This window comes from Acipenser ruthenus, chromosome 21 (assembly GCF_902713425.1).
Source record: "Acipenser ruthenus chromosome 21, fAciRut3.2 maternal haplotype, whole genome shotgun sequence".
In the NCBI taxonomy this organism is placed as follows: domain Eukaryota; kingdom Metazoa; phylum Chordata; class Actinopteri; order Acipenseriformes; family Acipenseridae; genus Acipenser; species Acipenser ruthenus.
The window spans coordinates 8814287-8837901 of record NC_081209.1 but is presented as its reverse complement, the minus strand read 5'-3'; the positions used below and the strand labels follow the sequence as shown (position 1 = coordinate 8837901).

General features: G+C 37.5%; 1 protein-coding gene across 1 annotated transcript; it reads left to right on the top strand.

Annotated features, from left to right (window-relative positions):
* The first annotated feature begins 4908 nt into the window (after positions 1-4908).
* Positions 4909-19853, top strand: LOC131699067 (ras-like protein family member 10B). The gene is made up of 3 exons (XM_058994762.1): positions 4909-5765; positions 15729-15853; positions 17567-19853. The coding sequence occupies exons 1-3, from the start codon at positions 5550-5552 to the stop codon at positions 17835-17837; spliced, it is 612 nt and encodes a 203-aa protein (XP_058850745.1). The 5' UTR covers positions 4909-5549; the 3' UTR covers positions 17838-19853.
* The last annotated feature ends 3762 nt before the right edge of the window (positions 19854-23615 follow it).

Below are 23615 nucleotides of genomic sequence, written 5' to 3'. Positions count from 1 at the left end.
GAAGACTGGCGCAGTATCTATCTGTCTGATTCTGCATTGTCTTGGAAGCATTATAATGAATGGCATGATTAGGTCTATATAATAGAACATAATAGATTCATAATTCATACATCACTTTCTGTACAGTAACTGCATGATCACTGCCTTTGTATTGACTCCATACAGCCTTCTAACTGAACTTCAACCATTAGCAAAGTGAGACTAGAATACAAGGTACTGTAATCATCTGTACGTCAAAATACAAATGCTAAGAATGGAAAGACGTATGATAAAAACAAAAACAGTTGCTCAATCAAATCTGTTGACCTTTCACCTTCTGGCTGACCCCTCCACCCTGCATTGGCTGCATTGTGTAAAGAAAAAACGGAACTATGAGGATATAAGGACAAAAGTACGGTAATATCTAGATTCCTCAATAACTTCTAATGCAGTAACCTCATACACTGAACGTGGCTAAAGTAAAGTGTACTTGAGGGCACTAAAGATGCAATGATCTTTTGTAACAACATTGCCTCTGATGAAAAGGTGCATACAAATAACTAAAAACATATAACATAATTGAATGCACTTTCAAACTAGCATTCATTCAATGTGTTTCTCAATAGCTAGTCAGTCCTCTGTTTCGTTAACCCCAACAACAGGATTGTCCACTTGACATTACGGTACTTCTTGTGATTCCTACAGTAGACACAGCAGTACAACATTCCCTATGATGGACATCACCAGTCTCTGTTGTGATGTTATCCTTTAGAACCCAAAGGGACCCACATAGATGAGAGAGCTTTATCTGTACAGTGTACCTTCAGTGACGTGTGTTTCTTCACAGTGATGACATTGTATTAAAAAATAAATGTTCTGATGCACAGTGAAGTGAAAATGATCTGAACCAGATAAAAGGAAGGGAAATCGATTTTAAAACTTTAGGGACTGCACCTTTAATATGGATTGCCTTCTATAGCCAGAGCAAAACTAGAAGCTGCTAACCCTTGGTGTATTATTTCTATAATGAAAACCTCTTAAAGTACTCCCCACCTACTCTCTCAATATATATATATATATATATATATATATATATATATATATATATATATATATATATATATATATATATATGTAGAACCAGCAGTGTAGAAAGGTCACATGATTTGAATGGAATGAAGAAAGCTGTTCCATGAGAGCAGTTAGGATTCTTCTGACAAGCTCAGGCAAAGACAGATAGAGAAAGAAATAACTCAATATTGAAGCCTCAGAACCCAAAACCACTCATAACTTCGGCAGGGAAATGGAAAAAAAAAAATAATAATAAAATGACATTTGAAGCCAATTACTCCTGAAGTATTTCATTATCTTGTGACAGGACATCCACACCGCTAAATGATTGCTTGAGTATAACCACACTGTGCCAGTACTGAATGCAGAACATGTCAATTGTTAATTTCATTTTCCTCTGCATATTTCTGAGTATACAGTAACTTAATATTACTAACGTTATCCCCATAGCCAGTACTCAGAGGTTTCTATTTTACCTTACTAAATTAAACATAACAGGTATTTTCTTAGAATATATTACATTTAATGAGTCAATTTGTATTTGACGTGCAAGCTTCTGTAGAGATGGTGTCACTGGAGTGCACTGGTGTTATTCATCATATGCAGACATATACTTATTTTTGTCTTAATGCTCCTCTATAATGCTCCTCAAACCATTGGCACAATTCTGGCACGGTGGATGTGCAGCATTGTTGGGTGCGCTTGATTTGAAACTCTGCTTTAGTAAACTATGCAGCTTTATTGGGCTGCACGGATCAGAACATATAATGGACCTAATTTGCATTTCTAATTCAGGGCAATGCCAAATCCAGTCCAGAAGACAATTTTTCAGAAGGTGCCCAGACATATGCAGAATGATTGATAAGAACCATGGGAGAGTGAAAAAAACATTATTAAGAACATGCCTTAGACAACACGTTCCCGTTGTGAATTGTGATACTTTGATCAGCAGGTATGTGTAGTTCACGCCAGTTTTTAGGATTTTGGTGGTCCAGTTTTAGTTTGGAATGGCAAGCTGGACTGAAAGGGAATCATTGCAAAGACCCTATAATGATATCCTAGACATTTCTGATGTGTAAGTGGTTGTGTGCTGGGGGATCAATAAATATCTCATCATCCCGTTTCATCGATTGGCCTCCTACAAGAATCAGTCTCCAGTGGTTTTAGACACGTGGACAGAAATTGAGCTATGGAGTGTAATACAGTATAGTTCAGTTAAATGTCAAATGCAACTAACAATGCAACGAACAAACGAATAGTTCTGAGCCATCCGTTTCTTTATTTAGGGGGATTTTGAAATTGTCCTTGACTCAGACAGCAAAATTTAAACAAAACAAAACAAAAAAAAGCTAAAGATGATTTTTTTTCAAACAACTTATTATTAATATCAATGTCCAGATTCATATTCATTTATTATTATTATTATTATTATTATTATTATTATTATTATTATTATTATTATTATTATTATTTCCAATAATATTAGTAGTAACACATTCCACATTTCCACTTGCGTTATTTTGTTTATTAGATAAGGTTCTTTAATTTTATTGCTCTCGGCTTTGCAAAAGTATCGGCCAATGCAATACACACAATCTGTTCAAAAAGCCTCCTGGGATAATATGTAATTATTGTGATATTTTTGGTTCGGAGTTACAGCTACGCAAAGTCCTGAACCCGGTTCCAATGAGTGCACATCTAATTAATATAATTAACATCATTCAGATTCTGCGGTGTCTTTGACTGCATGTAAACGCTTTACGAACGCCGCTATCCGAGGTTTTGAAGAGCAGCGTTTTGTGCAAGGATGGCAACCTCTTATATACGTGATTGCTTTTTTAATAGCAGAGTGGCCGCTGATGGAATGTCAAAATTAAATAATCGAACTACATGCGGCATGAAGATCATCATTGTGTCTGTAACTAGCTTTTTAGCAAAGGGTAGGAACTGTTAATATCTCATCCAGTATGCCGCTGCGCCTCATTTGGGTTATCGTAATTACTGTTGATTATAGATTGCATTGTGTAAACCACGGCCTATAATGATTAAAATGTACATGGTGTTTTTGGTGTACGGCTGTAACCTAGGTGAATAGCCATTATCTAGAGTATACCTGAAGCAGAAGGTCGTGAATTATACCTGCAATAACCGCTGTAGCTCTACGACACAATAGTGTTTTTGATACACTGATAATATTTTACGAGAAACACTACAATTTATATTTTCAATATGGATTCATAAGGTTGTAACCTTCTTAATATCGAATTGTAATACATGCACAAGCTAAAGAATAAACAAACACTGCTCATTGGTCGAAGGGCCACATTCGTTTCGACCATATTAACTGCCCCATTTTTGTAATAAAAATACGGGTCTTCTTGTATGACTAGAACTACATGGTGTGCAATGAGACGAATGGATGCCAATATCGGTACCAATGCTTGCAGTGCCATTGCAGCCGGCTCATTACAATTCTACAGGGTGTCGCTTTTTCAGTCATAGGCATGTTCTCAGTTAGTATGCATGATGGTTTATATTGAGGTAAATGATGTGGAACCAACCTCCAATTGCGCACATTGAGGACACATTTAGTTGGTTTGACTTTAAATGAAGCAATAATGTACGAATTGCAATTTTAACAAATACAGGCATACAGGCAAGTGTATGTGTTGCATTGGGTCGATCAATTTACCATACTGTGACTGAAAAGTGTAGGAGGCTGTGTGGTCCAGGGGTTAAAGAAAGGGGCTTGTAACCAGGAGGTTCCCAGTTCAAATCCCACCTCAGCCACTGACTCATTGTGTGATCCTGAGCTGATGCATAGTTCACACACCCTAGTCTCTGTAAGTCGCCTTGGATAAAGGCGTCTGCTAAATAATAATAATAATAATAATAATAATAATAATAATAATAATAATAATAATAATAATAATAGAGCGAAATGCTTATTTAAATGAATCTTCCAGGTTGATTTTGTTAAATTGGAGCGGACACGTCAGTAATATCTATTTAGAAGATACAACCTGAAGCTGCACCCGGGCTACTCTGGGCTGATGATTTGATACAGTGCGACAATAATGAAGAGATTCTGAAGGTCGCAGTATATTAGTACAACCTCTAGTCAATGACTTTGGAAAACGGCAGTACACATTATAGCAAACGGAGGACAGTTAGCACCAGGGACTACTGAAAAATACCAACTGTAAATCTGGATACGCTAACCTTTGTACTCACAGTATTACCATCACCATGGGATAAAGACATCTGTTCAATAGCAGTCGTGAAGAAGCACATATTGATGAAACAGTGTAATGAATAAACGTTTTGTACGCGCTTTTCTTTATAAACATACACACATCTCGTATTGCCTGATTTGTCCCTCACTGTAAAACAAATACCGTATTTGTGCGGTAAATTGACCTTAATATATATATATATATATATATATATATATATATATATATATATATATATATATATATATATATATATATATATATATATATTACGGTAAAGGTTTTTCAATATTAGTATAAATACTACGTATTTCTGTTTTCGCCAACAACCGCCGCTCGTGTTAATAAAAATAAATATTATTGGCATGATGTTAAAATATATATATTTAAAAAAATCACATTGTTATGCAATTTGGTAATACTGCATTATGTTTACTGTATTGGGATAATCACGAGAGTTTTGCTTTATTTTCAACATAAGCAGGTGTTGTCTTTCTTTGTTTAACCTCTAATTAGTTTTAAACGAGAACAGTGCTTTGCATAATAATCACAACTCCTCTAAATATACAACCCACACACCGACATTATCTCGCACAAACGCGCTCACACACACACACACAAACACACACTCACGCACACACACGCGAGCACACACAGAGAAGTAAAAATATTCAGGACGCTTCTGCAGCAGTGTTGGAATAACCGCACGGTGAACTGTAACCCTGGAAGACGGGCTTTATTGTTCTATAGAAAGCTGTACCCTGGGAGTTGAAATGATAATACAAGAAGCACTTTGAACGGATTTGGAAGTGAAGTCTGAGGAGACGCATTGCAAGAATGCGCCGCCCCTGCAAAATATTTACAACTGTACCAAATTTGATTCTTTAAACCAAGTGTAGGTGCTTTGGAAAAAGAAATATCAATCTTTATTAGGAAAGAGGATGGCTTCAATTCGCCTACAATACAGTGGTACAAAGAGAGCCTGAGAAAGAAAATGTGTTCGGGATCTGGGTACTAAAATGAATCATAACAATAACAATAAGACTGAAGAAACTTAATGCACAAAATGGAAGTAAAGATTCAAGCAAAAAACATATAAGGGAGCTGTGTTTTTATAGTAAAGATGAATTAAACATCGAATAACGCTGCCCCGGGAACTGAAGATTGTATATGTTTGAAGGTCTCCACTGGGAGTGAACTGGCGGCCGTTGTTGCAGCTGGGTTTTAACGTTGTGATCTGTCCATGGTCCTGAAAGCGCGAGCATGGTTGAGACGCTAAGTATAGCAGTGATTGGAGACCCGGGAGTAGGGAAAACTTCCATTATCCGACAGTTTCTTTATAATGACTTCACTGAGGTCTACACTCCGACCAACTCAAGGTATGTGTACCGACCCTCAGTGATTTTGAATGGTAACATGTTCGATTTGAAGATTATGGAGGTCCCGCCTATTTCGTCCTTCCCCGCCAGCACCAGCCAGGTAGGGATTTTAGAGTGCAGCTGCATTCTGTTTGTATAGGCAAGTTTGCGAACTGTTTCAGTGTGTTGCTTCTATTGGCTTAAGGCATGCAACCAGTGTGTATGTTTTAGAAATATTCGTTTTTAATGTGTTCATGTCATTGTGGGATCAATTGCAAAACATATTTTTAACAAACATGTGCCATGGAGATATAACGCGAATTAATATTTCAAAACTAGAATGCAATTCCTTAATATCATACGATTTCCTTCATACAGCTGTTTCGTAATATCTATATATCGTAATTTTTCCGTTCAGAAAAAGTATTTATCTTGGTAAATCTAAGACGAAACAAGCCCGCTTTTCAGCAACGGTGTATTTATTTATTTTTCGCATGCTGCTCGGTTTATCTCTGTTTATCTCAGAAAGTATATTTCTGTTAAGAAAACAACCCCTTTTTGATCATGCTCATATGCATTTGGTCGGTAGCTGATTCAGTTCTCTACTCATACGCTCTACTCTGTTTTTCTGAAGGCTCTCGATGTACGCTATCATTCAATCTCTATTCGTAGGTAGTCTACTTCAGAAATGAATTAACATGTTCCCCATGTATACCGCTATTGTTCCCCAGCCCTGTATAATACACGTGGAAGTCTCTCTGCTGGGGCTGGCAATTAAAAGTATATATCTCCAGCAAGACATACAGACATATTGTCCCCGCTCGAAACACATTTTCCAATACCTGAGAACAGTAAGAGTGGCACAATCTAAAGTAATTTTGCAAGCTTCGGGGAAGCAACAATGGCGTGACAATCACTGAATGGTAAACACACAGAATATTCACATTTGCCCTGAAGGTATTATTGGTGGTTGTAATATTGAGAACACACGCTGCTGAATCGGTACCGCCCCGGCTGCAAAGCGTGGCTGACAGTGTTATGGCAGGCGATTCAAATTTATTGTCAAGCTCCTGTAGTTCATATTGTATGATATTTTTATCTTGCCATTCCTATGATTTGTACATGCTTGTAAAAATCAATAATTGAATCACAGTAAATTGACCTCTGGACTGTGTTATGTTCACAAGAGATCTTGGGCGCCTCAACGTTATTTACTCAAAACCATAATTGCTACAATTTTGGAAAGAAATAACGCCAAATGTATGACAAAACAATTACAGACTTTAGACCGTATGTTTGCTTGTTTAATTCTGGTTTGGTAACCTTATTAGGCGTTTTTTCTTTTAATGACAATGTGTTCTAAAAAGCTTTGAGAATCTTGCCAATTGTATTGATTAGACATAAACCTAATAAAGGCCTTTAATTAGTCTTTCACAATGTATGCAGAAGTTCTTTTTTGTATTTTTGTTGGTGATAAAGAATTATCTAGCTTCTAGGAATTTTCAAAATAGGCAGCTGTCTGCAGTTTAATGAGAATTCTAAGAACTATTGAATGTGACTAATCACTGACTTTTCTAAAATAAATTTTTTTTGGAGGGGAGGGGGGGGGGTTATGACTAATTTATACGGTATGTATGTTCAATATAGTTTCATCTAGCTTTGATTAAATTATTCTGAACATTATACTCGGAATGCCATAGTGAACTATCCCTTAGTTCTATAGAACGTTTTTATAGCTAACTTGTTGAAAGGAGAAGCATCTATAAGATGGGGAGTTTTCCTACTTTGCATCTGATTTTGATGCAAAGTGAGTGCCATCAGTCTTCAGTATGTTGTTTAGCATGAGAAACATTGAACGATGCTATACAAAAATGCCTTTCATATTTAAAAAAAATACATTCAAATGAGAAATACTGCACAAGTGGGTCTGCCTAGGATTTGATACACATGGAAAAAATAAGAATATGGCGACAGACAAGTTCATTTCTGCAAATATACCCTCTGGTAGTTCCATTAAAGTATTTTATTATTGACTGTCACTTGTAAACACATCTTAGAGACCCTTCAATTCATGTTTGCTTGCCCTGTTCTAGTTGCTAATCAGTTATCAACCTACAGACTCAAGTGATACCTCCAGTATTGCTGGTTGGATAACTTAGTCCAGAGCAAATTTAGCAGGAACCTGCTTGAGCAGATTTGCGGTACCTGATTTTATTTGTATTAATTTTCAACAAGCAACAGACCTGGTGCTGAACAAATGGATCTCCCCACAGTTCAACCCCAGTGACATGATCCACAGTTCCTGAAGTACACTTAGCATTTCACTCCAGTAACATGGCATATGCAGAACACCAATTAAAGTACATAGTGCTAACAAAGTGTCTTTCATATAGGATTATAGAGACCTGCATGGGGATGGTAACAGATATCGGGCTCTGCTTAAGAAATGTATAACCAATTTTGATTAATGGAATCAAGTTTGCAATTCTCAATTTCACATGATTAGAAGTTTACTGTCAGTTTTCAAAGAAAAAAAATAATCTAATAGAATGAAAAAAATCCTTAAAAAACATTCCTTTGTGAATAGTGCCTAAAGACACTAAAAACAATGCTTTAAACCCACGCTTATGAGGATCAAACATCTTTAAGAAGCATAAGTTCTGTGCTGTTGCTATGGAGACCTGTCCTGTGCAGTGTCAATATGTTTACATGTCTTCTTCCTTTCATCTTTTTTAAGGCTCTGAAAATATAACAATGATACAAAACACTTCACATCAAGAGGTTATATTTTCAGAAGGAATTAAAAAGTGGCAGTTTTTAAATGTGTTAAAAATAGGAATTTTCCACCTGTTTCTAAGCAACGACAGTTTCCTTTAAAAAAGTTGATTAAACCATCTGTAGACGCACAGTGTAGTGATGTGGGAGTACTTAAATAGCCATGGAAAGCACAACAAGTAATAACGAATGAAAAAAAAAAACATTTAACCAGACTCCACACTGCTCCAGCATTTTTTGCTCATTAAAAATATATATATACACCATTCGGTTTTTGCATTTTGACTTGCTTATTTAAATCAAAAGCCATGTTGTGGAGATTGGAGATATCCATTGGACATCTTACTTGTTCTGCAAACATGTGTTTTCTATTTTAAACATGATATCAGGTACTACCTTAGGTTAAAATAAGTTAACATTTTCTATGCCTTATGTTCAGGTCATCTGTTACAATTGGGTCATTTCACCTCAGCAGTGTTATCTGGGTCAAAGCATCACTGGCTGAAAACATGTCAATCAACAGGGGAAGCAGCTGGTTGGGTGTATGACATGAAAGAAGCCGATTAAAGGGGTGGGGAAAATTTCACACTCCAGCTGATGGTTTATAATAGGCAATTAATTTACCGACAGGGTGTCATCATGTTTTTTAAGTCAAGAAATGTTTGTCTTGGACTCCTTGACATAAAAACATTAGTGTGATGACAACATGATAGCCATTGTATGCTTCATTCTTTTCATTATCCAAATTTAACATTGTGACAGAGAGCAAATGAATCCTAGGCAACAATCTCCCTCCCGACCTGTGAGGGCGCTGTATAACAGGAACAGTGTGCCTCGTACTGGATGGCCTGGCAGTTCATTCCAGGGTCAGTCGGAAGCCAACCATCCAGGAAGGGGGCGGAGTCACAATACCCGAAGACAGCATCAAAGCCTGGACTGCACTGCATCACTGTTTCACGAACTGTTGTCTTTCACCCCACCTGCACTCGAGCACTCACTTTCTGGAGAAGTGATAGTGTCTGTGTTTGGTGTTGTTACAAAGCGTCATATTATTTCAGGACTGAAACCCTTGTTTTGCATGGAGCGATACACATTGCTGTGTAGAGCCCGTGCTTATTATTTAAGTGTCGATGACACGCAACCCGGCCAAATAAAGGAGCTGTTTTATTGAACTTTCACTGTCTTGTGTGTGTTATTCCTGAGCACTGCATCAACTATACCTGTGCACTGCAAGCCACTTTGCCACAAACATACAAAGTATATTAATATAGATTTAACAATTCCTAATGTAACTGTGCTACAACAGTGATTTTGGAATTGAACTATTGTTATGTGTATTAAATATGACAGCAGCCGGCGACAGCATATTGACGTGATAAGAATTAGTCATTAACAGGAAGCTTTTAAGAGATTTTGTATGCACTTCAAAATACAGGTACATTAACTACACGTGATTACAAAGTAGTTACCATTTACTAACATTTATTTATGAAATAATGTTACCAAAGTGTAAGTGCAGTGTAGACACAATGTAGTTAAGCACAGAAAGCACAATTCTGTCTGTTTTAGACTAATTTGAAACCATTTCTTTCAGGTCATTAGGGTCACATCAAGCAAGCATGAGTTACCATGGCAACGCAACTCTGAAAGCGAAAAGCAGATCCGCTTTGAATTGTTTTGAAATGGGTTTTTGATGAGTAACAGTCAAGTTACAAGTAAATAAACAAAATAAATGAGAAACAGTGTTCATGTAAATAAAAATAAAAATAAAAATGGGTTGTGGTTTTAAGTGGTTCAGCTGGAGCTCATTTATAAACAAGCTTGAACAAGGACTGCATTCTCACATTCATTGAACCACTGTTTGTCCTGACAGACTTCTATATTGAATTGCTGTTGTCTAAGCATAAGCCTTCAAATATTTATTGTATGACAAATTCACTGTATGTATGCTATTACTAGTAGTTTTGTATTTTATGCAGATGATTCCATTGAGGAACATTATAAATATAAATAGTCTGGGATTAACTACTTTGAAAAAGTACTTTTAAAGAACAATATACTACAGCCAAGGTTCACTGGACGCCCTCTGATGCCATGACCAAGCCAGCTTCCTCTTCTACACCCAGGAACTCGAGAGCGGATGTCAGCAAGCTACTGACCTCCTGAGGACAAAAGCCAGCCCTGCAGGTTTCTGCCTGAGGTCACTAGGCACCTGGCCGGTAGGGTCCATTGCAGCAAGATGTGGAGAAACAGTCCTAACCCGAGGCGGGGCCCAGGCCAATGCGATGCTCCCTCCAGAATCGTCGGATATCGGGTTTCATTTTTGTTAAGATACTTGGACCTGAGTAGGAGCAGGTCTAGTTGTCAGTTGTCTTTCACTAATAGACATGTGTAATACAGGCTAGATCAGGGTCTTTACAGTTGCCAGCACCATCTAGTGAACAGGTGTTGCGTGACAGCAGAACTAGCCTGTGTTCCAAATGGTTTTGATGAAAGACAATCTGCCAGCTATAACACAAGAGTGGCACCTGACCCAGCTCAAAGCATATTGACACAGATTATATAAAAATGATATTAATATTTGATTGCAATAAGAACCACTCTGAATGGCTGGAAACATCATAAAAAAGGCATGAGGCAGTAAAAAAAAATATTAAAGGTAACTTGAAGCTCCATATAACTGTTGCTCTAAAATCAGATGTCTTACCCTGCATTAGCCCTGTTATCACTGGCCCATTGCTCTTATTATTCAGTGTGCTGAAGGTTGTTTGCTTCAAATAACCACTTCCTGTGCTGTTGGTCACGGCAACACCATTGGAGAGAGGCTGACCTACAACTTTTAATTCACAGTGCTTGTTTTCTGAAAAGATGCAAATAACCAAGCTATATATTCAACTTGAGAATTATTTGTTGAGATAACTGACAGATACCACATGGTACTGAGTTATTAAACATCTGCAACATAACATGCCAACATTTTTTTCTTGGAGGTCGGGGACACTGAGACAAACCTGTCAACATTCCACATGCTTTTTTGACTTTTACTTGCACTTATTTACCTAATTTTATGTTCGTCCATATGTCCGCCCATATGTTTGTCAAACCTGTATTTTAAAAGCACAAGAAGGTTCACAGAACTACTTGTCAAACAGAGATGAAACTATTTTTACACATTCTTTTCCATAACTGAAGTTCTCTAGCAGTGACAAACAGGTGGATGCCTGGACTGTTTCATTAATTTAGACCATCTTGTGGATCACTTGCCTGCATTTTTCCTCAGACATTTGACACAATAAGACACTGAATATACTATCCATGTGAAAATACACCACAGCAGAATAATGTTTATGTTCATTCAGTTTTCTAAGTTTAGGACAGTTGATCCCTGGCCATTAGGTATGACATTTCTCTAATAGGTGATGTCAGCTCAAATACCCTATACAACCATGGTGTAGGATTATGCCAGCAATGACGAAATGAGTATTAAATATGAATACATTTTATTTGGTTTATTTTGTAGAAATCGATTATGATTAACTAACTTAGCAACCATAGTTGGGGAAGAAAGTGCTAATGCTTCCCATTCATACAAATCAAAATTGTTGTATTTCTTTTTAGTGTAAACAGAAATAAACATCATTAAAACAATTCTCATGGTGAGCTAGTCAGTGTTTATAATTTCTGTAGATGTTCTAGTGTTGTGGAATTATATTCTAGCAACATTGTAGCAAACTTGATTAATTGGCATATGAATGTGCTTTACTAATGTGTAATTATGTTCATCTGCTCTTTATAACCACACTTATAATTGTATTTTGCATCCTGATGAAGGCACTGGTGACATGTTTTTATGAATTAAAGATATTTTGGAGCACAGTTGAGTGTGCGGTTCTCTCTTTCTCTAGACTGATTTATGGCGTCAGCCTTGTGAACTTGCACCTTGTCTACTTTGGTGTGCGGATCGTTTTTTTCTCTTTAAATATCAAAGAAAAAACATAGAAATTGAACAGCACCATATTGTAATGACAAGAAGGCATGAAACTGAACTATGGTGTGGGGGAAAGGGTGAGGGGTGTTCAGAAAAGAATACAGGAAACAAGCTCTGAAACCTGGTGTGAAGATTGGCCATTTTTAGCCATCTAGGTATTAAGACCAGATTCAGTGCAGGCAATTGGCAGATCTAGTAGTTTTCTTTCAAAGTCAGTCTTTTGTGGGGGGGGGGGGTATTTGTAATTTTCACAGCTTTTTGCAGATAGCCAAAAAAGACATCAGTGCTTTTAGTATTTAAAGAATCTGAAAAGTGAATTGACTGGTTCTCTTTGATATTGTGCAAAAGGTATTTTGATGTGTCAAGACATCCTGAGAACTGCTCACATCAAATTACAGCACAGATGGGAATCTCAGTGCACACTGTACCCCTATTGCAACAAAATACAGTAAACTGCACCGTGAACCAGGAGCATGCATATAATCCCTATTCACGTGGCCACAAAGCAGGTTCAAAGAACACAAACCTAGGGTGGTAGATGTCGTCTTTGGGCAATGTTCACTCGAGTCACTCCAATTTGCAATGTGCCATATACTTCAGAGCGTTCTATAATAACAGGCTAGCTGTTAGAGGGAAGGTCATTCAATGGAGGTTGTGGTTTGATTCGTATTGATGTAAAGCTACACAACCCAGAACAGAACTGTTAATTGCTGTGCTTATTGGGCTTGAAACAGACATTATACTATTGGTATATACGCTGATCAAATCCTTTTGTAAAATGAATTTGACTACAATATCCAGCCTGTCTATTAATCTCTTACAACAATAAGCTTTAAATCTTCGAACAGGCATGACAGGGTTCGATTGCATTTAAAGAGACACTAGGTGGCCTATGAAGGTTCTCAAGTTACAAAATAAATATGTTGGGTGGTTGAAGCTTGGGCTTATGTAATATGCATTAGCCACCATCAGAATGGGAAAAAATATATATTAAAAAGAATTAACATATATATTATCATACATGAACATCATACATTATAATCGTTTTTAAACTCTCTCTCTCTCTCTCTCTCTCTCTCTCTCTCTCTACATATTAAAGGGGTAGTTTATATCATCCTTATACTATTTAATGTATGTGTTGTTTATTCTATTATGTGTGTTCTGTATCATTCTCTGTTTCTGCTCTGGAAAAATGGCTACTGAAAAGACACATCAAGCTTATATTGGGAAAACAAGTAAGCATATCAGTGTTACACAATGCTTCTACGGGATTCAGTGCAAGTCAAATATGCTTTTCTGTCAATAACTATCTAGGCAGAACAACAATAGAGAAGGATACAGAACACACACAATATGATATTAAATAACTTAAATATTTGGAAAATGTAAATCACTTTAACCTGTATACATTCATAAGAATGGTGTTCTCTCAACTGTATAGCATTTCATTGCAAGATAATAACAGTATTTTCTCCTGCTACAACTGGTAAAAGTGACATATTCTCTGCAGTCAAACGTCATTTGACTCTACCTGTACACATATTGATTTGTATTTGGCTGTGCCACGTATTGAAATACGAAGCACTCCCATTAGTATGCAGCCAACATCTGCTCTCTATAGAAGGTCAGTTTTTGAGGGTCGAAGCAATTAGTTCCTGTGTTCCTGAAATCACCACAATATGATGAGCAGCTACTTGTGTGGAACACCTGGTAATTGGAGCGCCATTAAAAACCATGCTTTCAAAGCCTCCTGCTGAGAGAAAGTTGTAGTTAAACACAGAGTCAGTCCACTGTCTGAGGGGCAGTAAGGACACAGATTCAATCCTGCTTAGCTGATCTAGATATAATTCAAAAGCCATCAGCTTTAGCATGTCTGGTCATTTTGAGTGGTCAAGGTCAGCTACAATGGGATGAGGCTACCATTACTTGAATGGAAACATTTTTATTTGAAGTTCCATGGCACCATATCAGTACCAAACAGTACTGTACCCATATCAGGGCCACTGTGTAAACACAAACCAGGAAAAGCATTGCTTTGTCTTGCTATGATTGGCTGTCTCTGTAAAGCTGTGTTCAGTAAACTAACCCTATTGGCCAATGAAAACAGATAGTGTGGATGTGTTGGGCTGCTGTTTATTGCTGTCCAATCAAGTTGCTACTATTTGGAGTGGGGATGTTTTCCCCCCATGGAGTATTGGATCACTATCAGTTTGGGTAATGAATAAAGGCAAGGTTCTTATAGCCTGTTGCTCATGGAAAAACATATTTTACAATATAACAAATACTATTCATATTCCACAGAAAGAGGACTAAATATCTGGACTGCTGCCATCTGTCGCCTACTCTGTGGTCAAACTGAGAAACCCTTTCTATTAGAGAGATCCATTCACTTAAGGCTGGTCCTATCCAGAATACTCTGCCAGTCTGCATTAGAAGTATGGCTCCCCACTGTTGCACCATTAAACAATCTAATAGGATAAAAGAAGAAATCAAGTCACCCCCGCACTGAAGATAATTGAGTTAGAATGATGAATTTGCAGCACCAGCTGTTTACTCCACTTACCCAAGCCTCAAGACAACAATCTTGGCTACTAATAGACTGGAGAGTTGAGGGACAGATCGTCAAACTCCAGGAATTCCAGTGGGATAGTTGTTATTATTAGTGGATTCTATCATTTACATGTATTCATATTTTAACCAGGGTAAGGTCATGGGAATGAGTGTGGCTATTGAAAGTTACCAATAATTATTAGTAGTTATTTTATCATGTATGTGGTGGTGACATCATCAGCAAAACAGTAACTGACTTCAATATTCCCTCACAAAAAATCCATTCCCTCTTCTGTAATGTGTTTAACAAAAAATATTACATTATTTAAAAATATTAATGACTAATTAATAATGAACGAACAATTCAGCACAGATAGCAACATTCTATTTACATAGAATCTCTTCAGAATATGCACATGAGCAAAATGATTCACAATGGTACGAAACACTGCTAATGAAGTGACTTAGAATGACCACTAGAAGAGTGCATCTGTAATTTCTGTCCCCTCAGAAGCAATGGTTTATATACAGATTTTTACTAATTAACAGTTGCCACAGTTGCAGAGGGGGCAGAAATTACAGTTACACACCCCTAGTGGTCATTTCTAAAATCACTTTACTTCATAAATTCAGCTTTTTCAGTATTTAAAAGGCATAATAATGCTAAATAAATAACACATATAATAGGATATTAAACAGGAAAATAATGACATGTTAAGAAAATGTAGCTGTATAAAATATCCATTTAAGTTTGGAATATTTGGCTTTCAGGAGTGGCTGGATCTGCGTTGCCATGGAGTCCGGACTGCCAGTGCCTACATCCTGGTGTATGACATCTGCTGCATGGAGAGTTTTGAGTACATAAAAATGATTCGGCAGCAGATTGTAGACAACAGGTATGTGTCTATAGTATAATGTATTTAATCACTTGAATTACTGGAGCTTCAGATCTTGTTAAAGCTCATTCCAGGTCAAGTGGAGCCAATGGATGATACATAATCTGCATGTGATTGAGAAGATGGCTCCAGAGGAGGTGTTGTGTGCAAGCTTCAGAAGAGCTGTGTATCTCACCCACCACGTGGGGGAAATATACCCATTTTGAGGGACATATTTAAAGGAAGGACCAGGAAGGACATGGAAGGACCCAGCAGGACCACGGTTTAACATGGAATTCTGTGGTTTAAAGGGGACGGACTGTGGTAAAAGTGGATTTTAATGAACACGCTCTCCCACAAGTGCTGTGGTACACCAACTATGATCTAGGCCTACATACTACCAATGTGAAATGACTGGGTGTGCCATTTTCTCTTCATTTTACCCTCAAAAATAGGTTTCTGGCTCAGGACTGCTCAGGACACCACTACCTTGCAAACCAGGGTCCTTGCAGGTCCTTCCTTTAATATGTCCCCCATTTTGATGACCTTTGACATACGCAACATTGTAACTGCTTGCGGCATTATCTGGTATTTGTGAAACGAAATTCGAAATTGTTGCATCTTCTGTAATCTCCTGCGGTAAACTATAAATTCAATAAATAAAAGCTATTTCTGTTTGTTTTTTCCCACAGCTGCGGAATCAAGTTTTTTCTAGAAGGACAATTAATAGTTTGTATCGTAAGATGCCCTTTTTTTTGGTATTATTCAGAAATACTCTGGTATGTTGTCAAATAAATAAAACAGAGGATTATTTGCAGAATATATTTCCATTAAATAACAAGTTCTTTGATGCCACAGCAATCACTGTGCAAGGAGTGGAGTTTACTTGTCAAAGGGGGTCCCGCAATGCAGTACAATGGGCTTTTCATACACTCAGACTCTGCTCCCTTGAGAAAAATTGATTGCGCTTGTTGTGCTGCCTATATTGTGCACACAACAAAGGAAAGTTGCACAGTGTAACATTATTGAAACAGAATTTTAGAAATGTATTTAGTAAGCTTCTGCAAAGCCCAAAACGCAGTTGCTTACCCCAAAGGTTATGAGCTTCAGTCTTGTATAGCAGTACCCTAATGTGATGTGCTGCAATGTACTGACCAGGCTTTGGCACTCCTACCAGTTTGGCTGAGAGAAGTGCTTTAGCTTACCTGGTAGAGTCCTAGACAGAAAAGTTACGCTTCAAGCAGAAACAAATGCCACATGTGAAGAAACATGCATAAAAAAAGAGTCACAAGATTGGAAAGGGTTGAATGCTAGTCAACAAATGTCGGATTCAATTATCATATGGGGGGGGGGTGCCAACAAGTCTAAACCAATTGGGTGGAGAGTGTGACACAATCCTGGCTGTATGCTATGACATTGAATGTTGTTGAGAGTGTATTCTGGTCTTTGTCGTTGGGTCTGTCATACATCAACATTGTAATAAGCAATAATGTGTTATAAGTGCAGTTGCTACTAATGCGTTCCCATGGGAACAGGACTCTCAGTGAGTGTGTGTCTCACCTGGCTGTGTTGTTCCAATGGGATCAGGACTCTCAGTGAGTGTGTGTCTCACCTGGCTGTGTTGTTTCAATGGGATCAGGACTCTCAGTGAGTGTGTGTCTCACCTGGCTGTGTTGTTTCAATGGGATCAGGACTCTCAGTGAGTGTGTGTCTCACCTGGCTGTGTTGTTTCAGGGCGAGCAGCAGTGGCGAGGCCCCCATCCTGGTGGTGGGCAGCAAGCGGGACCTGCAGAGGCAGCGCTTCACCTCACGCAGGGCCGTCTCCTTGCTGGTCAAGAAGACCTGGAAGTGTGGCTACATCGAGTGCTCAGCCAAGTATAACTGGCACATCACCCTGCTCTTCAAAGAGCTGCTGGCCAGTGCTGTAGCACGCAGGCTTAAGCACAACCACTCCTCCATTCGCCTGCAGGGGGCGCTGCACAGAAACCGCTGCAGCATCATGTGACTGAGGGGCAGGACCAAGCAAGGAGCAATACAAAAACTGGAGAATTCCTCCCAGCAGCTGGAGGATGCTGTAGAAAGAACTCTTGCTGCGTATGCAGTCTTTATTTCAGTTGACAGGATCTCCCAATTCCATGTATATTCTTTTCTATTCAAATTTTGTTTTACACCAGGATACATCAAAAGTGTGGCGACTAAAGTTTCTTCCTTTAATAAGCTTCTATATCCATTCCATATCTTCACTTCCTTCCTTGTTGTTCAGTTCCACTTTTCATTCCTTTTAACAACTCTGAAACATGTGTGAAATTACTGAATCCTTCACAACAGTAGAGTTTCTAAACCACTTTCTGCAATCCACAAACATAACTGCTGTATGTCATGCGTTTGTGTGAAGTCATGTGCACTAAAGTGTGGTTGCCGGTTGAGGCAATGCAGTATCTGGGAAAACTGTTGTATGTTTTAGTTAATCGCTTCCGTCATTCATTGATGGATGGGGTTGCAACAGCAGAAACTCAAGCCGCAAAAAAAAAACCTAGCTTCACACGCAAAGGTTTAGCATAACATTGACCTTGCCATGAATATATTGCAGTTAGCAGAACGTGGTACATAAATTCTATGAATTAATATCATGAACACTATACTCCCAGTTCAACGGACTAGCTCAGAAATGTCTTTTTCAAAGAAAATGTGCAGGGATAAATATTTGTAGGTAGCGTTTGTGACTTATTTTGAATTCTATGTTAGTTGTATTTGTTCTTGGTAAGTATTGAACTGAATATATTGTATTTTAATGCATGCACGGACCGTGTAAGAGATCAAGTCAAAACTCAAAGTCCTAAAGTCTATCCGTCCTAAACCCAGTACTGCTTATTAATAACCAGCCCCTTGCTGCTGTGTCATTAAAATGATTAGCTGCCAGCAATCAGGCTGATGTTAAATCTCCTCTGAACTGGATAAAGTTCAAGTCCTAGACCCTGATTAGCACTAAATAATCTCTGACTAATATTACCTTAAGAAAGTAGTTTAAGATTAGTGCTTATCAAGGTCTGTGCACCCAGCCACTGAAGACCTCTTTACTGATTGGATGTCCTAAACTAACCCTTGTATGATAATTGCAATCGTTCTGTGTAGTTCTGAGTATCTTTGCTCAGATATTGATTTTTTGGGGGGCAATGCTTTGAAATGGTTTGAGCCCAGCTCTTTTATGAAGTGGCCACATTCATTTCTCATTCCAGTTAGTGATTGAGGAATATCTTTAGTCTGACCTCTCACTGAACGATCATTGCTTATTGAAAGTACAGTAATAATATTATTGGAGTAATAATATTAGAGTCACGTAACACTACAAATAGCCACCGAAATTCACTCGCTGGAACAGGGAAAAGAAATTAGTGCCAGCAACTTCAATAAGGTACTGGGCTTTTCAAAACAGTTTATATGAACAATAAAAATCAGTATTTTACAGACAACATTCAGAACTACTGAGAATGATTGGAAAAAGGATAGAATGTCATTATTACTCTTTACAAATTCTCAGTACAGGTAAGCACGTCATAGATGGGTTCTGGGGTCTGAAGATATTAAACTTCTGACCCATCAATTCCTTTGTCCCAATATTGGTTTTGACTTTGTGTTTTTTTTTTTCTTCTTTGAAATGTACAATGCAATATTGATCTTGTCTGTTTATTGCAAAAAGTTTCTATATATTCTTTAAACTAAAAGGGCTTCTCTTTTCTAACGGACAAGATAGGTTTTTTTTAAGATTTGGAATTAAACTATTGTCTTTGAAGTTAATAAATAATACAATTGTTAGAATACTGTGTTTTGCTCTTTTTTTCATTATTTAACATGGGTTCGACTGTATGGTTTGTGAAGGGTTGTGTTTGTGAAACTGCAGTAATACAGTTTTTATGGTATTTTCTACACAAACGTTGTACATATTAAGAAATGAATGCTGTTGTATAAAACTGTTTGTAATAAGCTTGTGATCCCAAAAATCCCCCAAATCCCAACTATATAAGTCAAATGTTTTAGAGTATTTTACAGCACTGGAGAATCACCCTGGATTACACCACCTGGTTTAAATGTAGACCTGAAAATCACAGATGGTGGTTGTTTAAACCTAGGGAGAGATTCTCTAGCGCTGTAAAACACTCGGATAAAATCTAGTGGTGGCTAGGACAGCTGGATACAGAAACTAGCACATTCCACAGCTAGTTCCTTTTTATTAACAATCAGATTAATTTCAGATATGTAACTGAATAACTTATCAACAATGTGTTATACTGTCCCCTGAGCACAGTGGGTCAATGCAAGGAGTAAAAGATTCAGCAACAGGGTTGTATGTGTTACCACAAGTAAAAAGAGGAAACAGCATTACAAGACCACTCACAAACCAATGGAAATAAAAAAAGAAAACCAACATATTTTATTAAAATGACAACGAAAACAAAAGCAAATACAGTCTCCGGAAATGGCTACAGTCTTCCATATTGCTATTTATTCAAAGAGACAGAGAGCACAGACAAACTAAAGTCAGGATACCAGAACAGAACCAAGTGTAGAAGATCCACAGGTAACGATATTAAAACTCTACCAGTCGAAAGGAAGTCCAATCCAGCAATTACAGGGTTAAAAAAAAAAAAAAAATCTTATTTCTCAAATGCATAACAACCTGCTGATCATTTTTGTACTTTATTTTCACTTTGGACTTTCCCTGACCCATGTATCCTGCTAAAACTGTATTGGAGATTACAGTATTCTTTCGATGGGGTGTTGTGGTAACACTGAAAGAAACTTGATAGATGTTTAGACTACAAATATCTCAATGTCTTCATTGTTGAAATGAGAAATTTGACTTAAAACTCCTTTCACCATTAAAAGACAACATTCTAGTTGAAACGTTAGCCAAATCGTTTTTTTAGTATTACTATTTATACAACAATTATGTTTGTTTGTTTGTTTTTTTTTTAAAACAACCTCATTTTGGAATCTTGGATTCATTCAAAATCATGTAGCTATGCAGAGGTGGAGTTCTATCCAAGGAAAGGGAATCTCAGAGCTCTAATTTATTTTCCATATTCGATATAAACAGAATACTCCATAAACATTCTGGGATTGCTGTAGTTATTTCACAGGAGGTCAGCTGTACACATACTCCCTGAACTCTCATGAATGCTAGCTCTTATTTACCTAGTTTCACAGCCAGGAGCAGAATAAAATCTGGAGAATTAAGAAGTTTTTATGCTAGAGAGAGAAGATTGTTTCTTTGTTTTTTAAACTCATTACCCTTTAAAAACTTACATAATACCTTTATCAAGAGCCCCATTACAACTGGGGCCCACCGATAAAACATTTTGATGAAAAACAGTAACACAAATAATTAGAAGACAAATGAACAGTTCCCAGAACGCTTTCAGGTGTTCTTTTAAAATTGAAACTACAGCTAACCTTTACCATATTAAAGCTGTTACTGTGCCGTCCCCATACCATCTTAAGCATATTCTACAACCATTAGTGCAGTGTTTGTGCTGTGCCTTTCTAGGTTAACAATACATACCTGTTAGAAACACATGTACAATTCTGGTTGTAAAAACAGCCCTATTTCTATTGACCTTTACATGCATTCCACATCCCCCAGAATATAATCCTGGGGTCCAATTGATTGCCTCAGTGTGATGACTGCAGAGATTAGCATTTTTCACAGCGCCTCCTACTAGACATGGTAGAAGCTGGATCTAAAGCAAGTTGATCTGTTGACCACTTTTTAAGAACAATATTTCCTGGATACCACTGCTGGTGTTATCAGAGACGTGGCTTGCTTTGTAGTTCTGATTCCCCTTGGTCTTATTTGGTGTCATATACCTGGTAACACAGAGATAAGACCAGCTAAATCTGCAGTGGTATCCAAGATAAAAGGGGTTAAATTAAAATACTAAATTAAATCATTAAAATGTAATAACCAATACAAAATAAACGTTCTTGTAAATGAAAAAGAAACCTAAAAATCCTAGTTAAATTATGTAAACCTCCAATAATAAAACCCCCAACAGATAATTTGCAGCAGAGATTTTCTTTTTATGCTTGCTGCTCAATTGATTTAAAAAGACAAAACAGACAAATAATTCCCCATTAGATATGGGGCTGGTCGACATCCCTACACCTAAACACAAAATAACTTTGGTAAAATCTTACATACCTTTTAACAAGACATTAAGGTACATGATATAAGGTACAGAATTGCAGGTTAAAATGTTTTTATTTTATATTTTAAAAAGGGATTATTATTTTTATTCAGATTTGTTTTGCCTACTGTGACTAAGATTCAGAAAAAAAAATTGGAATTGAGAACCAACCAACCGTCCTCTCAAGCCAGGGACCTATAATGGGATCTTCCAATACCTGCCAAATCAGCCTGAATAGGTAACTATTTTCAGCTCTGTCAAACCCACAAAGAAGACACCTGATCCTCTCTGCAGACACACAGCTGTGATTGACAGAGGCATTGTTCTGCTGTCGAGAAGAGGACAGGTGGTTATAAACTATGAAAAACAGCAGATTCGCTCATCAGTATCAGAAGATGACATGCATCTGCTTGCACGATACCGGAAATCCCAAAACTAGCGGCAAAACTGGCACACAACTCATCCTCTTTGCTCAAGCTGTCAGTATCCACCAGGGCTCGTCCAGATTTCTTTACAACATGATTTAAATATATAAAGTGGAAGCACTGGGTTATCACTGTTTTAACTCGCTTTGAGTTACCCAAATTCAATTCAAATAATTTCACAGTCCCAAACCTATATTTTAGCACCTTAGTATCTATCATGCTACAAGTGATCTTAGTTAAGGCATTTAGCATTTCACTGAATCCTTCTTACTATACCTGTTCTGCAGTCCTACTAGCAAAAGCAAGCTAAGAATTACTGTGTGTTTATAGGCATCATCCCAAACAAAATACTGTAAGCACCGGGCTTTAAAAAGGGATACAATAAGGTCACAAACCAAACGTATTTATCGCAATGTTTGTGTTTTGAACCGAGGTGAATTGAAGTGTGTATTTTGAAAATGATCTATACATGTTAAAACGTTCATTTAAAAAATGGCACGAAGCAGCTGATTAATGCTGCCAGAACATGGTTATCTGGTTCCACAGACCCCGATAAGCACTCATGTTGGAATACCTAATCTTACTTTAGGTAAGGCAGTCCAAGATTAGGATCTGTCAAACCAGCTGTACATGTTTCAGGAAAACAATTTCCTTTCCATGCCATGCTGACTTCAATTTAAAATGACTCAGAAGTGTTTATGAGAACAGAGACTTCAATTTTCTCATACATTATTAAAAATGCTATTTTGGTGTAAAACTGGGCTTCATCACAGTTTGTTTTTGCATTCATCTTAACCATATATAACCGACAACGAAAAGATCAAATCAAATAAAACTGAATTCATAAAGGACTTGATCAAACAGCCTAATGTTCCTTACAAAAGACAGTTGCAATAGTGGTCACATGCTGTATTTATGGGACAGCTCACAATAAAGAGGGTTAGGACAAAGGAATTGGAGCAGCACTTTCCTGCTGTGCTATTTTAGCATCGACACAAACCTACTGACCAAAGCAGATTGTGATTGGACCCCAGTAGACAAGGTTGCCATGACTATACATTCCACCTAATCCTGTCAACATCACATCACTCCAGCAATCACATGAACTTGGATCACAGATTGATAAGCCGAGATCTGGGATTCAACAGAACAGCAGGGTAAACATTGCAATAC

What these genes read in the sequence shown, in the direction of transcription:
- LOC131699067 (XM_058994762.1), top strand. Translation starts at nt 5,550, where the DNA reads ATGGTTGAGACGCTAAGTATAGCAGTGATTGGAGACCCGGGAGTAGGG. An exon ending in TCCCCGCCAGCACCAGCCAG is followed by an intron (nt 5,766 to 15,728) that starts GTAGGGATTTTA and finishes TTTGGCTTTCAG; the next exon opens with GAGTGGCTGGATCTGCGTTG. An exon ending in CAGCAGATTGTAGACAACAG is followed by an intron (nt 15,854 to 17,566) that starts GTATGTGTCTAT and finishes GTGTTGTTTCAG; the next exon opens with GGCGAGCAGCAGTGGCGAGG.